General features: G+C 31.2%; 1 protein-coding gene across 2 annotated transcripts in view; it reads left to right on the top strand.

Annotated features, from left to right (window-relative positions):
• LOC145330108 (cytosolic carboxypeptidase 2-like) overlaps positions 1–10,361 on the top strand; it is a 119,887-nt gene extending 109,526 nt beyond the window's left edge. For both annotated transcript variants that reach the window (XM_080174696.1, XM_080174697.1), the window contains exons 31-35: positions 378–509; positions 4,854–4,945; positions 6,370–6,501; positions 6,979–7,102; positions 7,418–10,361. In XM_080174696.1, coding sequence (XP_080030822.1) covers positions 378–509; positions 4,854–4,945; positions 6,370–6,501; positions 6,979–7,102; positions 7,418–7,511 — 574 coding nt within the window. In that variant the 3' untranslated portion in view covers positions 7,512–10,361. The remainder of the gene's footprint in view (positions 1–377; positions 510–4,853; positions 4,946–6,369; positions 6,502–6,978; positions 7,103–7,417) is intronic.
• The last annotated feature ends 8,416 nt before the right edge of the window (positions 10,362–18,777 follow it).

The raw sequence follows: 18,777 nt of genomic DNA on the forward strand, positions 1-18,777 counted from the left end.
AAACTAGATTATGACAATACAAATAAAAAACAAATGCAGACATGATTGTTAAAATAATACAAAAAATTCAAACATTGCATTTAATTTTTAATTAGAAATTTTAGGAAGCTTTTTATAGTGGCTATAAAAAATGTTGTCATTCTGGCCTACCATTGGTCAATTAAAATGTATACTGGCCTGCCATTGGTAAATTATAATGTGTATTGGCCTATCATTAGTCTTTTGTAATGTGTGACGTCCTTTTTTTATAGTCACTCTAATGAGCTTCAAATTTTAGGTGATTAAATGCTATGTTTTAGTCAATCTTACATATTAAACTAATTGTTTAACTAACCCATTGCTAACATTGTATCAACGTCCTGCTCACATATGTCCAGGTCAGGATCATTCCAGAGCCCTTTTCACCTGACGCCCAACAGTTTATCAGCAGTGAGCTGCCAGCAGGGATACTCGGATATTCTGGCCTCTGTCAAGAGAATAAAGCAAGTTTATCCCCATAGCAACAAAAGGTGCTCGTGGTATTTCCGGACTCTGCCATTTTCTATAAATTTACATTTTTCATTTTTAAATATTAATTATATTAGTATTTTTTTAAATTTTAACACAGCAATTTTTTATATTTCTACAGATCAAAACATTTTCTTTCAAATATAATAGTTTTCACATACAGCTTTATTTTCTAGCTTTTTTTTATTGGTAGACACTCACGGAGATATCAGATCCGCGGCATCTGTAATGTCGTCTTTGTATAATTGGATCAATGTCTTTATACTAAAGCTTACCTTATGACCATACTGCATGTGAAACATATGAAACAAGTATTTAGAATTAAGCTTATATGCCAAGACTATTAAGCTTCATGTACATTGAAATTAGCCTGCCCTCTTAAACCTTGATTAATTAAAGATTTAATAATTTAATGCCATCCCTCGAAATAGACGGACCAAACCTAATTTTAAAAAAGCTTCGCTTTTAACAAGGGTCGAAATATAAAGCAATGATGGCAGCAGGACTGCAATACCCGTCAAATATCGCCATAAAACGTACTAAAACATCGTTTTTGTTTTTTTAACTGAAAATTTGGATCATGGTTAGAAAACAAAGTAGCGGGTTTTTCGTATTTTTACAGTAGCTTTTGATAGTTTATTTTAGGTTAGGTTATAATTTAAACATCTATTTAAAATAGTCTTATCCCTTAGAAGATTGGGAAGGGGTGATTTTCATTATATGTATTCTTTAAGAATTACTAGCGGCTTCGCCCCTAGCCTCTAGGGGCTTTGCTAGGTTTGATCAACTTAATTTTTCGTATTTTAGATTTAAAAAGAAAAAGTAAAAGAAAAATTTTTTTTGGGGGGGGGTATTTTCATTTTTTGGGAGGGTTGGGGGTGTCCCACCCCCCCCAAGAAAATAGCTTAAAACCATCACAGGACCAGTAGGTATATTCCCTGAAGAGTAGAGCCCAATCGGTTCAGTGGTTACTGAGATCTTAAGCTTCAGACGGACAGACATCGTTCTACTTTGTATTATAGATTTAATAAAATTCATATTATATATAGTGTAATATTTCTCCGCGAGATGTCTCTTTTACAATAAGATATGTTTAACTATATATAATCATATTGATGAAAAAGAAAAATTTTCTTTCTTTTTAAAATTCATGTAACATTTTCAAATAGTCAAAATAATTTAAATGTAGCTAAAACATTTATTTTAAATAAAACCAATATGTTTTTTGAAGTATTAAAATAATTATTATAAATTGTAAATCTTATGATACATTTTATCAATTAAGTCAATTTTTTCAGTTTTTTAAGGCTATTAATAATATAGTCTAATGTTTTGTTAAAGATTTTAAAATAACAATAGTAATTTTGATTCAAAGTCATGGGTGTACTGGTGTAAATCTATTCAACTTAAAAATTTATCAATTCAAATGCTAATTTTGTTTTTCATAATTGGAAATTTTACTGTTTATTTATTGAAATTTATCTAATATTTGCGCTACTATCACCTCGGGGCTTCATATTTGAAAGTGAAGGAATGAAGAAAATAGCATAAAACCATCACCAAAAAATAAAAAATCAGCATGTTTTAAAGGAAACGTGGCGTTTCTACAACCTGCAGAAATACAGTTTGGTGATTTTTTTTGTCAAAAATACAGGCATAACTACCATAAATACATATAATAATAGCATTTTACCATTCAAAATTGTCAACTAAAAAAAACTATCATAATTATTACTACATACATATATGTATATTAACAATTTCACCACTAATACAGTTCAATATGTGAGTAAAATATTGTACAAATTGTTGTTATGTGGTGGTGAAATTTTGTTAATAAATATCTAACAGTTTAATATTGTTTAATAATAATTAAAATTAACAAGATGTATTACTGACATATTAAAATGTTTAGATGTGTATTTGGCAAGATATAGACGTATAATTTGACAATTTTGGATGTGTAAATGCTATTGTTAGATGTATATTTGTCAGCATACCTACGATATTTAGCAAATTATTGTAATTTTGACAAAAAAAAACATTCACTGTATTTCTGCCAGCATGCAGCTGTAGAAACAGCAACATCCCTTTTTTAATGGAGGTACGGACTTTCTGGTAACGAATATCGAGTTGCTGCGCTTTCTAAGTCATACCTAACTGTTATAGGAATCATAATGTAAAAGTTTGAATTCGATGGGACAATTGTAACCTGCATGTATTAACGAAAAAGCGAACCGTTACGGATGTACGGACCCAATTATAGAAAAGCTTCGCTTTTAAAAGGCAGTTTATCAGTCATTTGAAATTTTGTTAGGAATTTAGTTTAAAGAAAAGGTAATATACAAGAACTATTTTGGGGAAAAAAGAAATATATAAAGAGATAAGAATAGTTATTTCTTTCTAGACATAGTTTTCTTTGTATGGATGAGAACTGGTTCCTATCCACCGGATTCGAATGAATACGAGAAAACAATTTAAATTATCTGAATTTATAAAATTTGTGATGCCATTTTAAATTTATTTCAATATTTTTTTTTTAAAATGCAAATTCCACTTTGAGAAATAACTGAAAATATTGACATATTATGCACATTTTTCATATTGTTATGTCATATTCAGGGACAGGGAAAACATTCTCCGCTTATAATTGATTAATTGATTTTTAATTGGATTTTGTACCACATTTTCTAGTTCATAAATGAAGTGAAACTTGCAGCGGGCTAAAAACTATTCCTTCCATCCATCCCATTGACCCCATTCCCTCACCTTTTACTGGATGAACGAACTCACCATTAAGGGAGTGCCATGTTAGCAACCTAGATTTCTCTGTCATAATTTTTACAATACAGAAACTGTCAATTTTCAACAAAAGAATTCCTCCTCTCGGGTAGGTTAATAATTGTGAAACATGTAATCCAGCATTCTATGGTCGAGGTATGAGAGATACAAGCAATCATATGAATAAGAGGATTAATTATTTTATCTTTCATAGTGATTGTTAGAACATATCCTCCTTTCAGTCTCTATTCCATCCTTTTGTAATCAAGTACAATGTACATACATGGTACACAAACATTTATAATTATAATTGATTTTGTAGAGTATCTTTCCCTGTTATAAGAAGATTAATATTATAACAGCTAAACATTCTTTCATGATGATATAACAATCTTTAATGTTATGGTATAGTCTGTAAAATGTTCCTAGTAATAATTATCTCCAAAAATCTATAAACTTTAAAGGCTGCTAGTGCTAACTGCCAAATGGCTGAATGTACATTCCCGCACATCTTGCTAATGCACAAGAAGGCCTATAAATAATCTGGAATAGCCAATGAACAGGACAATGTAAAATCATTTTTTTTTTCACTTAATAAGTGGCACTTTAAGAAAATTGTGCATTATTGAGTAATGTCAATTCCAGATTATATGTAAGCCTTCTTTTGTTGATAAAATATTTTGTGCGAGCATAATCTATACACTGTTAGGTTGTTGGTAGCTTTTAAAGTTTTTGGAGATAATCGTTACCAGGAACATTATACTGTGAACTGCACTAGATCTGTATTTTCAAATAAAATCATATTAATTGCATGTTTACACATATCTAACTTTTTAAATTTTGAATTTTTTGTTTAAAATAATTATTTTGCATGAATTAAAAACTATTGTATGTATCTCATTTGTTAATTGATAATTCTATACAGAAATAGAAAATTATGAAAAGTACATATCATATATTTTTAAATAACTTTTAAATTTCTTCTCTGTAAAAAAATTATTTTCATATTTTATTTTTTATCACCTTGAAACCGATTAATATCCAGTGGATTAGAATTGGTTCTCAGCCATACTGAAAAATTATGTATAGCATCGTATTATATCCAGTTTTCCACAAATATAAAAATGTAAAAAATGCCTGTGCCCTTGGCATCTCGGGCCTTAAAACTAGTTTTAATCTTGTACTTTTATATTTTATATCTGCAGAAAGCTGTTTTTAATACAATGCGATAAATAACTATTATTGAATTGTAAAATAACAGCATTGTAATTTTAGGACTTTTTATATTTGAAAATTTTTACAGTGCAGTGTAATTTGAACAAAAACTTAAATTTTGAATAACATGAATATTCTGTAAAACTTTAAATTTGACTTTTTAATTTTAAAAAGCTAAATTGTACTATTGTTTCGAATTTTTTTTTACTAATAATGAAATTTTATTTAAAATGAATTTCTTCTTGAAATTCCAAAGTTTCATTCAGTAAAAATATTGGCAATGACAGACCTATCCCAACATTCCTGAACATTACAAAAAAAAAATCTTTAATTTCATAATTTTTTCCCAGGTCGACCTACATGGCTAGGGGAGTGTTTATGTCTCGGGTGAAAGCCAAGTCTGAGGGCGCGGGCTCCACTGAAGATTTAGATAAAAATGACGGTTTGTTTTTATGTGTTATATTGTTAGAGCAGCTACTCTTAAATTAGTAATGTTCCTCTGTTTGTCAAGATGTTGTACAAGAGAAATATTAGATTCTCAGCTGTTGTTAAATATAGATGTCTCAATTTATTGATGAACATACATATTACTAATGGAAATCTACCTACAGATCTGTTTAATCTGTTTAAATCAAGTTAAGAGTATAAACTGTTTGGTTGTTTGTTCTCTGTACTTCAATTACATGTATATGTGCTATGCTACATATTGATGTTATCATCCTTGTTATTTGATTACTGATTATATTATACTTAAATTTACTATTATTCAGGTAGGGAGGTGACTTTGGGCTATTTATTCCACTAGTCCCCAAAGTTTAATAATGACATTTTCTTATTCATTGGCTTGACAACTTTGGGGACTTTTATTGAATTTTGATTGGTTCGTTCATTAAGTTGAGTGTTCAAACGTTTCAACCACTAATTACAATTATTTACAGACAGGGTAATTTTGTGTATCAAAATTGGTCTTTGTCTTATCCCTTTAGATCCCTGAGTATTAATAGTTTTTGGCAGGATATTAATATGAAACCCGATCCTATAAAGATATTGCTACCAGCTTATTCATGTAATTACAGGAATGGAGGGAGGGAACAATGGCTAATTTTTGCTATTAATTTTACTTTCACCAAAAGGCATAATTTAAAAATGCGCGCAAAGCGCGGCAAATTTTTTTTGTTAAAAATTTTTTTGGGGGGGTGTAATTTCCCCCAAAAAAAAACGTTTTGGGGGGTACTACTAAATATGAAATTTTTATATACATGCATTTGGTCAAAATTAAGAACAGATTGACTAATTGAGCACATTCGACTAAACAGTTATATACAACTTTACAGAAAATATATGAAAAAAAAAAAATTACTCTTTTTTGTTCTGTAAAAATGTCTTTTTTCTATATTATTGTTCTTTATAATGATTTTCTTTTTTCCAAAAACATTTTTGTTATTGCTACTGTGCTTATGATTATAATTTTCATTTTTAGTAGCGAAACCATTCAAAAATTTACTTTGTCTGTCCTTCAGTTCGTATTAGAAAATATATAATAGATATAAGAATTTATAAGTGTTATGATGTGTTAAAAGATTTTATAATTCTTGATTTTCATAAATGTTTTTAAAATCTCTTTGTCCGTATTCCGATCCATGATTTTTTGTGCTTCACTACTTATGGATGTTGTCATCCTTGTTATTTAATACCTATATTTGTGACAACTTTTACTACACAGAAATTCCAATTTTTAAGATTACAAAAGGGACTGCTTCTTTGTTTCAAGATCCATGTTAGATCTAAATAAGAAATAAACGTCTATGGGTGAGCTCGAGTTCTCCGAACATGAAGTATTTAAAACTCATACTGGTTAAATTTTAGACGTGGGCGGAGACTTTAGCTCCATCATAGAGAAAACCCTGGAAGAGGAGAGTGTGGAGTATACAGCTAGCAGTACATCACCTAAAAAATTAAAATCTAGAAAAAAGACAAAGAAAACAACTTCAATTTCAGGTCATTTTTGACAGATTTTTATTGACTACATAACATTTCTTACTCTTTAAACACGCACAATATGTTCTATAAAGCTGATAATTAATCAAACTATCTGGGTATATCTTTAATTAAATTGTTCAAAATCGCACAATTTATAAAGAAGATCATAAAAACTGATTTTATGCCCCTTAAATCCATTAATTTAAATTTGCTATCTTGACAATTACAATAATTATTAATCAATAAATAAAATTTTAGTTTGGCTTAGAAACCGTTAAATATACACAGGATTAGAGCCGGTTCTCAGCCATACTGAAAGATTTTTATATCATATAACCAATTTTCTACAAAAAATAAAATAAATATCATAAAAATAATACCAGTTTAGTTATTCTGAGTCATCCGCCACTCGAGGGTAACAAAATTGGAATAATTTTTACTTTTACTATCTGCAGAACGCTGTCTATAATACGATAAATAATATTAATTTTGTAGTAAGCTATGAGGAAACAAGAAAAGTGAAAAAGGTACAAAAATCCGAGAAGAAAAGTTTGAAGAAGAAAAAAGAAACCTCCCTGGACAACAAATCTTCAATAAGGAAAGGAACAACCATATACAAGTAGGATTTAGGAGATACGCAACAAAAAATCGAAAACAATAGTTATAACCTGCTGAAAAGTTACTTAAAAGATTTCTTTGAGATGCCATATATCCCCTTCTGCGCTAATTGATAAAGACAACGACATTTAAATCGATTAATTTTCTCTACAATTTTTTTTCCTGTACACAATAAATTGTGATAACATAGTATAACAACATATTAAAAGGAGGTCCTTACCAATTACGTCAGACCATTAAATCAATTATTCTCCAAGATTTTTCATTTATATTATTGTTCCTAGAAAATGAAAATGAAAAAGAATTTATTTTTCAGGAAAGCTGGAACACTGACCAAACTTGAGGTTTTTATTAATCCAGATAACAGAAAAAAAGTTCGACGAAAGAGCTGTGATGAAAAAATGCTCTGATTTTAAATATATGTTTTATTTTTAATTCTTTAAGTAGCTGCCTGTAGTGCCCTAGCAAAATGGGGATAGATGTCACTGCTTTTTGCCTACCTATTCTATTGACGCCATTAAATACCCTATACCCCATCATTTTTCTAGGGGGTTTCTTTATCCCTTCCCTTTCTCTTTCCCTCTACTATGACGTCAATAAAATAGGTAGGCCAAAAGCATTGACATCTATTCCCATTTTCCTAGGGCACTAAACAAAACTACATTCTTTAATCAATACCAAGTCTTTTTTTAAAGCTTTGACAGCAGACAGCTGGCGTTCAAACGGCTGCCAATTTAGCAACCAATAATTCAACGTTGGAATATTTTTGTTTGGCTATTTAATATTGTGTGCGGCAAGCTGTTTTGCCGCCAGCTGCCGCCGTTTTTTCCTTTAACTTACTTTCTTTCTCTGTCTTTCTTTTCCCCCTCTGTTTACTAAAATCTTAATTAAAATGAATTTTTTCTAATGTTCAATGATAAAAATTTTGAAAAACTAAATTTAAAATTCTTATTTATTCTATCGTATTATAGACAGCTTTCACTGGATATTGAAATGAAAAATTATAAGATTTAGGCCAGTTTTGTTCGTCCAACTTGGGCAAAGGCTCGAGCTAACAAACAGGAATTAATTTTATGATTTGATTTTATTATTTGTGGAAAATTGTTTGTAATATGATGCTATACATGAATTTTTAGTATAGCTAAGCCATAATAGGAAAAGAATCAATTAGAGTTTTAGCTTTCCAAAGACTTTTATCTTTGTCATTTTTTCTTGTTTGTCAGTATTTTAATTACAATATAAGTGGAATCATAAAAAAAGATAGGCATATATAATCTACATAAAGGTGAACCTATCTTCCAAAGAGGTATTTAAGTTAACCTATCTATATATAGGATAATTTTACCTAACTGTTTAGAGATTTCACTTAAAATCTTTAGTTCAAATAAAAATAAATTTTGTTACAAAAAAATCCAATAATGAACTGATTAATAAAGTACAGTTAGAAAAATGTTGAAATTTTTAACAAGTATAAATGAGAAGGGGCGATAATTAAGTATTTAAATATTAAAAGAACTTAAAAGAGGTATTCCTTTATGAAAATCTTGTTATTGATTATAAACTGAAATCCTCTTTGAATGATAAAAAGTAAATTAAATAAAAAATCAGCTAATATTAAAATTTCAATATTCATCTTGTTAAGGCCTAAAACGCACAAAAAAATAATAAAAAACCGCCCAATTTCTATTTATTTTAAAAGTTTAATTCTCTTTTATTGATGATCAATAGTAAGTTTTGATTTTTTGCACATATTAGTTTTTCCTTATTATGTGAAAAAATTTGTTCCAATATTGATCAAATTAAATTTTAACTGCCAATAAAAATGTTAATGTAAAGTAAAAGAAGTCTAAGCTCAATTGTAAAAAAATGTAACCCCGACGTTTTAAAATTAATTTTCGTTTATATATAGTTACATCAATTTTATGTTTAATATACGGTAACTGGAGTATTTAACAGCCAAAATTAATTAAATTAATCAAAATGATAATCATTTGCTTTTTTGATGCTTTCTACCTTGTTTCATTGAAAGATAGGGTCTCCCTCTGACTTTTATAAATAATCCCCAATCAGTTGTTTGTTTAAAATTTAATCAAGGTGGTCAATTTTTGACGAACCCCACTGTCCCACTTTGAGAAAGACGATTCCAGTGACGTCATATACGTTTCGGGAAAGAAAAAGGGAAGGGGGGAAGAAAATCTCTTCAAAAGAGACGGGAGAAAAAGGAAGAGATTTTCTTCCCCCCTTCCCTAAACGTATATGACGTCACTGGAATCGTCTTTCTCAAAGTGGGACAGTTTGGGGTTCGTCTCAATTTTTCATATTTGTAGTAAAGTTGTGTGTTACCATTTAGTCAAAGGCGCTTTTTAAGTCAAATTGCTCTAATGACCATATATATATAAATGAAATGGTCATAATTTAGAATAATTTGACTTAATAGGCGCATTTGACTAAATAGTAACACACAACCTAACGGAAAATGCGCAAAAAATTACCCCTTTAAATTTTTCATTGTCATTTTGTTATTTGTAAACATACAAACATTCTTTTTTGTACATCATATTCAAACTGTACAGCTAATCCTAATGTTTTAGTATAATATTTTTTGAGTAACGAAGCTACCATACAAGTCTTGTGTGATGGGAATAATGAAAATATATTAAATTTACCAAAGAAGTAAGAATAGATATTTTATACTTCCAGCGGATTTTTAAAATTGTAAACGGTTGATTTTCGAAGACGAAGAAAGTCCCTCAAAAAAAATTCTGACATCATAAAAATGAGGGATGAGGAGAGGAGGAGTGGGAAAGGAAACCCCTAAAAAAGAGATGGATAATCCCTTATTTTTATGACGTCACATTGAGCGAATTTCTTCGTCTTCTGATTTTCCTGAGGCTTACAGGTGGCGACTAACGTGCGGCTGCCGAGCCCTAGATTATTGAAAATTTTTAATTTGACATCCCCATGGCAGTGTACGAGGGGGAATTGGGACCTAAATAAATACTTACACCCATCGAAATTACGTTTTGGGGGGTGTAGACCTTCAACCCCGTCTGTACGCCTTTGTATGTTGTACATAAAAGTAAAGAATTCATGTTAAAAACCAGTCATTGATAGTAAAAATTATTAAAACAATACAATTTAAAATTATTTAAAAATGTGTTTTGTATAAAAAATTAGGAAATTATTTTGTTTTATGCATTTTCTGTGCCGGCATCTGATAATCATTAGGAAAATGAATATAAATAAAGTCTTAAATCGGATATCCTGCTGTTATTTTGATGTATTCCAATCAGCTAAATGAAAAAGAATAGGGATAGAAACAATTTTTAAAAAGAATTAATTAATTGAATTCATAGAATGGAAGTTTTTAAATTCTATTATATAAAGTAGTTTTTTTGGTCTGTAGAGAAGGAATTCGTCAACTGCGTAATATATATGAATCTCCTTTACAGTGATGCTATTTATAGGCCCAGGGAAGGTTTTTAACTATTTTTTGGTGTGGGTAACACCCAGGTATAAGGTATAACCAACAAGGGAAATAGATCTAAAATAATATCTGGGGGGCAAATGGAGGGGTCATCAATTATAATATATGTTGCCCCCCAACAACAGCTGGAAACCACGTATAAGTTTCGTGATTTTTTTCGAATTAAATTCGTTATTTGTATAAGATGGGTAACACCACCCTTCAAAGAGGAATCATCCCTTGAAAATGATACCCCAACCAAAAAATTACTTTTATTTTAAACTGAAAATTGGGGACAGGGTCCACTACCCTTTCACCCTACAACCTCAGAGGCCTCAAGGGACGTAGCCACTTGTAATATACTAACTCTGCTATAGACAAAAAATAACAATCCGTAGTAAACTAAAAAATTGGTAACGAAGCGGTAGAATTAATAAAGATTGGACTAGCAGTGTTAAATTTTCAATCAATAATTTTAATCTATAGAAGGGGTAATTTTGCTAATAATCATTAAGTATGTACATTAATCTTTGTCATGTCAACACGTAGTAGAATTGACCATCTTTACATATTATTTTATATTTATTTCGCTTGTTTTTTTTATACCTTATTCTTGGATTCTTAAAATGGAAACTAAATTCTGACTTTTCAACAAGTTTAGGCTGGACTTTTAGGATATTTTACATAAATCTTTGATTTATCACAGGAATAAGGTATAACCAACAAGCAAAATAAATCTAAAATAATATTTGGGGGGCAAATGGAGAGGTCGTCAATTATACGATGTGTTGCCCCCCAAGGACAGCTGAAAAACACGTATAGGTTTCGTGATTTTCTTCCGAATTAATTTCGTTATTGGTATGAGCTGGATTTATCAGAAACTTGTTTCTTAATTAGATAAAATTCATATAAACTATTATTAACTAATGCTTCACAGAGAACTAAAATACAATGCCATTTCTAGTTAATTAAAACATTATTCTTAAAGTTATCCTGTTTAGAATAACTATAATACAAAGTAGCTTGATGTCAGTCCTACTGTCCGTCTGAAGCTTAAGATATCAGTAAACACTTAACCGATTGGATTTTACTCTTCAGGAAATGTACCCACTGGTCCTAAGATATTTTAAAGCTATTTTCTTTGGGTGGTGGGAAACCCCCAACTCTCCCAAAAAGACAACAATGAAGAAACCATTCATAAGAAGCGTAAAAGTTTTAAATACACTTCATATAATAGGATAAGATTGTCTTTAGTATGACGTAGTAAATGATTATTAGACGCGTTACACTTGACGCTACAGTTTCACCATCGAGTTTACTTTTGATCATCCAAATTATAGACACCATTCCGTGGATACTAATATATTTTCTTTATTTTAATATTTGTCAAAAAAAAATATTATTCATGATTTTACATTATGACTGAGAACCGGTTTAAATCAAGCGGATCTAAATCGGTTTCGAAGCCATAGTGTAAAAACAACTTTCTAGTGTTTTTAATGACTAATGCAATTTTAGGTATTTCCCTTATATTTGCAACAACCCCTATGCCCTATATATGAAATTAAATTATCTTTAATATGACTAATTGTACTTTTAGATGTAACAAGGATAATTACATCCAATGGTGGTAATATTCGGAGGAAATCAGTGATTTGAAGGGATAAGTCAACGGCCGATAAATTATGATGTACAAAATTATTCGTTCTGTAGATAACAATTAGTGCTTGAAATATTAGACACTTTATTACTAATTACTGGTCCCCAAAGTTGTTAAGTCAATAAATGAGAAAACGTTAGTATGTAAAACAAGAATGACAACATCCATAAGTAGCAAAGCATACAAATATATGGATCAAAACTGGGCTAAGATGCATGGTAAAATCCTAAAATTATTATGTCTATTGTTCCGTGACCGAAAGAACAACGAAGCACGTGATTTGTATTCTTGATGCTCTTTGAAAAACAGGATATTTACAAAAAATCACATGTTCCTGACAGCTTTACGGGCTGACAGAAATGTGCATTTTTTAGTAGCTTCGCTAAAAAAAATAATATTTCTCAATGCAGTGTAATGTAAAAATTTCTCATACTACGACTATATCATCTTTATATCAACAAGGATACAACTTTTAATGATTTGTAAGTAATTGATTTTTATTGACTGGCGACCGTGGCTCAACACGTTGTCGGGGAGGTGATAGGTTTGAATCTCGGTCCGACACCGCGTCATAGATAAAGACCTTAAAAATGGTTCCTACTTCTGCTAAGTCAGGTGCGCGACAAAATTAGTTAGAGTAGGGGAAATGCCTTGGCCCAAAACAGGAACAACTCATAACCATGCACAGTTAGCATTTCTCAGACAAAGATTGTGCAATCAAAGAGTTGGTTGTCTGTTGAAGTATCACCCTAGGTTATCTAGATGATCACTTGAAATCAAAGGAATATCCCGCCCCTATTAGGTAATAGGTAATAAAAATTGATTTTTATTGAGAAATAAATATTAGATATGTTATAGTTATATCATTGGTATAGCCAAAGCTATGCAAACAAGCAACCTTGTTCCTTATCCTTTTGACAAAAAATGGATATAGAATAAATGTGGATAATTTCGTCAATTTAGGTTGCTAACATGGACCTCATTTATTATTCTGTTTGTTCATCCAGAAGGAAGGTAGGGGACGGGTTAAAGTGGGTGAAATTGTTATTTTAGCCAGCTGATAGTTTCATTTCCTTATGGTACATGAAAATCTGGTGCAACATCCAAGTAATGATACATCAATTGATGAAAATAGGATAAGTCATATATCTATAGATATATATATATAATACAAAGTAGAACGATGTCTGTCTGTCCGTCCGTCCGTCTGTCTGTCTGTCTGTCCGTCCGTCCGTCCGTCCCTTAAGATCTCGGTAACCACTGAACCGATCAGATTATACTCTTCGGGGTATATACTAATTGGTCCTGTGGTGGGCTATTTTCTTTGGAGGTGGGCCACCCCATGCCCCCCCAAAAACAAAAAAAAATTCCACCCCATTTTTTTTGTTTATGGGGAAGTTGGTTCACATAAACTTTGGGCAGCAGCAGTAGTACCTACTCAATTTGATTTAATTCTTTTTAAAATTTCCTCATGGGGCAAAGCCCTTAGAGGCTAGGGGCGAAGCTGCTAGTATAAATAATATGACAATTGTACATTTGTTTTTTTTGCCAGTCATTTTCTAGAAAATTCCGTACATACTTATGAATGTGGTCATAGTAAGACTCACAGTTTTTGTAATTGTGTATATAGAATTAGGGATCTACGCTCAATTATAAAAAAAAACTTCTTTGTAGATAATTGGTGGAAAATGTTAGACACTACTAAGTCTCAAGCGTTTTTAAGCCTAAATTATATACTGACATCCGAAGTTTGTTGGATTGAAAACTTTGAGTACTTTTATCCTACAGAGTGGGTAATTTTGAATCTTTATATTTCATTTTATTTTTGTTATTTAAACAAAAAATGTCTTTCTAGTAAATTAAATGTATATCCACATGCGTAAATGATTTATCAAGAAGGAAGGGGACATTGTCCTTTTTATTACACTAGTCACCAAAGTTTTATAATAACGTTTTCTTACTCGTTGGATTAACAACTTTGGGGATTTCGTGATATTAAAATTTGTTTGGTTGGCTCGTTAAGTTGAGTGGCCAAAAGTTTTAACCACAAATTGTAATCCAGTAATTTTGTTTGTCATCATTGGGGATCTACATCAATTCATGGGCCATTGTCTTATCCCTTTAAATCCCTGATGATTTATTGTTAAGTATCTGTGTACACTATAAATCACTATACAAACCAATGGTGAAATATATTTTATATATGATTCATATAATTTATATGTAAACATTAATACACTCATACAAGTTTATCCAGGGATCGAAAGGGATAAGACAATCATAGGGGCGTCCAAGCTTTTTTTTTGGGGGGGGGTAAAAAATTTTAGTGGGGGGGGGTAATTCGTGTTTGGGGGGGGTAAAATGGCATGCGAAGCGCGCCGAAATTTTTTTTTACCCCCCCCAAAATTTTTACCCCGGGGGTAAAATTTGATTGGGGGGGTAATTACCCCCCTAAAGTCTGTTGGGGGGGGGGGGTAAATACTCCCCCCAAATCTGTTGGGGGGGGTAATTACCCCCTATTAAGTCTAATCTATTAAGTTAATAAGTACTATCCTATAACATAAAGTAGTAAGTAAGGTTTATTTGACTATAGCTTCAGATTTCATTACTTTTAATACTGAGTTCTCCTTTTTAGGAAAGCTTCACATAGATCCCATGATGGTTCCACACTATTATAGGTCAATCCTTTGAGTGGTTTTAGGCTATTTTTCTCCTCCCTTTTTACCCTTTAGAAAACACGAGTTCTTAGATGCTAAGGGCGCCACTACTATTCAAATATATAGTAGTATCTCATTCTATAGGTCCTGGTAAGTTTTATAACTAGTTTTGAGACACCCTGACATCCTCCCAAAAGAAATCGCCTATAGAAATTCTTTTTCATTATTTAATGAAATATTTAATTTAGTTAGGTATCTATTTTATGGAATCTTAAGTGCTTTACAATTACATCATAGATCCCCGGGATGGTTTTAGCCCTTATAAAGGCCCAAGCAAATAAAACATGATCAAACTATTAAATTTTTTGTTATCATGGTTAAGAACTGTTTTAACTGGTTGGACTATATTGGGGTATAGTCCCTTTTGTGGCAACGCTCTTTAAGGGGCGTTTCTTCGTTTTTTTCACACAAGCTTCTCTCCTATTTCTAGCCCCTGCGGGGGGCCAATTGCTTAACCATGTGGGGCAATCACCTAAACCAATATAACCTATCCTAAAATAAACTATCAAAAGCCATTTTAACAATACGACGAATTGCCCCTTAAGGGGCGTTGCCACGATGCAAATTATGTAAAAGACAATAAAAAGAGAGAGAAACAATTTAACAACAAACAACTTATGTTTCATGTAATTTTCTGTCAATCGATTAGAACATGGAGATAAATGTCATTTAATGAAGATATGTCAAAATAATAACGTTTTCGCCTAGCAACTGACTTGGCCCTGCCCTACCCTAAAGATTTTATGACTGACTGACAGTTTGCAATGATATAAAGCTTGACTAATGTACTACTTATTTTATTTTTGGTAACACAGTTCACCAAAATAACTTTAAATCTTTTTTTTCAATTAAAATATAACTTAACTTTTTTATTCTCGTTTAGCGTGTATGATGAAATTTGTAAACAATAACAATCTGTCTGCTATGAACATATTCGTAAGAAACCTGTTTTTTGGAAGCCGGTTTAAATGTCGTCTTCAAGATCTGATTTAATTGAAACATTAGGATATACTTTTCATTAACTATTAGGAGACCAAACGAGGAACATAAAATATATTATTTTCAGTAAAATTTTTTTTTAAGAACATTCAATTTGGGGGGGGTAAATACCCCCCCCCAAAAATTTTTTTTTAAAGAACATTTATTTCGGGGGGGGGGGGTAATTACCCCCACCAAAATGGTTCGGGGGGGGTAAATACCCCCCCCAAAATCGTTGGGGGTACCTATGGCACCCCCAAGGTAGAGGTAATTTTTTTTTGGGGGGGGTATTGTTCAAAAAATTTTGGGGGTGCCAAATGGCCCATTACCCCCCCACCTTGGACGCCTATGAGACAATGGCCGATAAATTGATGTCAATCACCAATCATGAAATATAAAACTACTTCTTCTATAGATTACAATAAGTTTCGACAGTCAACTTAATAAACCAACAAATCATAATTGTATAAAAGTCCCCAAAATTATTAAGCCAACGAATAACTTTGGAGACTAGTGTAATAAACAGCCAATTGTCCCATTCCTTCCTGGATAGACGTTTATCACTTTTAATAATGAGTAATATGTTATCGGTGTAAAAGCTACTCTATAATTATCCACGAACGGCTGTAAGTGCAATGACATGAATTTTATAAGCAGATGAAGTAAAATTAGTATTTAGGATTATTAATTTAATATGCTATAATATTGGAGCGCAGCTACATAAATATAATATCATAATAGTTATTTCTCGTATCGTATTATAAACGGCTTCCCGCGTATATAGAATGTACAATTATAAGATTAAAACTAGTTTTTTTAGCCCCGAGGTGCCAGAGGCACCGGCTAAAAAAACTGGTTTTAATCTTATGATTGTACAGTTCTATATTCGTAGAAAACTGGATATAATACGATGCTAGACATAGTTTTTTCGTATGGATGAGAACCGGTTCCTATCCACCGGATTCGAATGAATACGAGAAATGAAAATATACCACTAATAGAAAATATTTCTTATTATTGAGTAATAAAAAATAGGTCAACTTCACCCAACCTTCCTCCTTCCAAAAGAAGTGCTCCATGAGTAGCCGCAATCCTATTAGAACAGGATGTCTAGCTGTTTATGTCTCATATAACTAATTTGTAGGAGGGTACCTCATCATCCTGAAAGAAATCGCCCCTAGAGAAAAATATAATAATGCATTCTTTTTATAACTAAATTTAAAAGTGGAGTGAGTCGACATCCAACTCCGAATTTGCCTCCATTCCTTTAAAAAGACTCTAATGTCAACTTTAGGAATCATTTACCCAACATTCTCTAAGTTTTTGGGGTTATTAGACCCCTCTAAACCCCCTCAAAACCATGGTCGCAGCCCACTATTCATTATTTCTAGTTTTTTAAATTCGTAGAATTGAAAATATTTCGATGTGATCAGAAATTTTATGTAAAACAAGGATGACAACGTCCATAAAGCAAAGCTCTGATACGGTAGGACAAACGAACATTAAAATTTGAAGCCTGTTAGAACTCAAAAAGCAGTATATAAATATGTAAGTTTAAATAAAATTTTAAGTAAATTTGTTGCAAAACTGCTTAAATACAGGATACTTTTTAAGGCATAATCAAATTTTTTAGACTTGATTATAGAGATACCCCTCTTATAATATTTTCTTTGTTTTCCTAGGAATCAGTATTCCAAAAATCATATATATGGTGTAATTTTATCACATAAAAATGTTTGTGAAAAAGTTAAAAATTTAAATTGACTTTCTGGTAACGATTATAGATCTTATGTATATCTTACCTTATTGATATAAGAATCATAATACAAAATTTGAAATCGATCGAAAACATGTCTAAATTAAGGACAAGAGCATACCGTTCCGGAAGGACGGACCTACCCTAATTAAAGAAAAGCTTTGCCTTTAAAAAGATGAAGATCAAAGGGACGGAAATATATAAGTTCGATTCATACCTTCTTTTTATACACATAAACAGAGAGGGAGGGGACATTGGGCTAATAATTATAGTAGACCCTAAAGTTTTAAAATAACGTTTTCTTAATCGTTGGTATAACAACTTTAAGGACTTTTATTAAATTTTTATTAGTTGGTTCATTTAGTCGAGTGTCCAAGTGTTTCAACCACCAATTGTAATTTACAGAAGGGGTAATTTTGTGTATCATCATAGGGGATGATCATCAATTTATCGGCTATTGTCTTATCCCTTTAGATCCCTGTCTTTTTATACACATTAGAATTAGGACCACACTTCTTGCTCTAATACTCAGGTATTTAAAGGGATAAGACAATAAACGATAAATTTGTTTATATCCCAAATGGTTAAAATACAAAAGTAACCCTTTTGTAGAAAAATTATTAGATGAAAAGTTGAATGCCAATTGTTTTGTAAACAACTAATAGAAATTGAATAAAAAGTACCCAAAGAAGTCAACAAATAAGATAAAGTGGTTATAAATGTTTAGGTACCAGTGTAATTTACAGTCTAATGCCCCCCCCCCCTCTCTGTCTAACACTAGGCTTTGAACTATATGTAAATCTTCTACCCAAAGTTTATAAATTATAAACTGGTTATATTTGAATCATTAGCTTTTAACTTGAAGCTTTCTGTCAGAGAATGTATGTAGGGTTCGATCACACAGTTGCATACTAGAGACGATAAAAATGTAAAATACTTCTGCTTTGTCCATCGCATTAGTTTTAAAACATGTTGCTTTTCACATTTTTTAAAGTAATATAATTATCCTATTCATCTGATTTTTCGAACACGGGTTCCTGTTACAACAAGGTGCAATGTCAAAAGCAAAGCATCTCTTTAATCAAGTACTACATATGTA

Source organism: Acartia tonsa, chromosome 10 (genome assembly GCF_053477335.1).
Source record: "Acartia tonsa isolate MP-2025a chromosome 10, ASM5347733v1, whole genome shotgun sequence".
In the NCBI taxonomy this organism is placed as follows: domain Eukaryota; kingdom Metazoa; phylum Arthropoda; class Copepoda; order Calanoida; family Acartiidae; genus Acartia; species Acartia tonsa.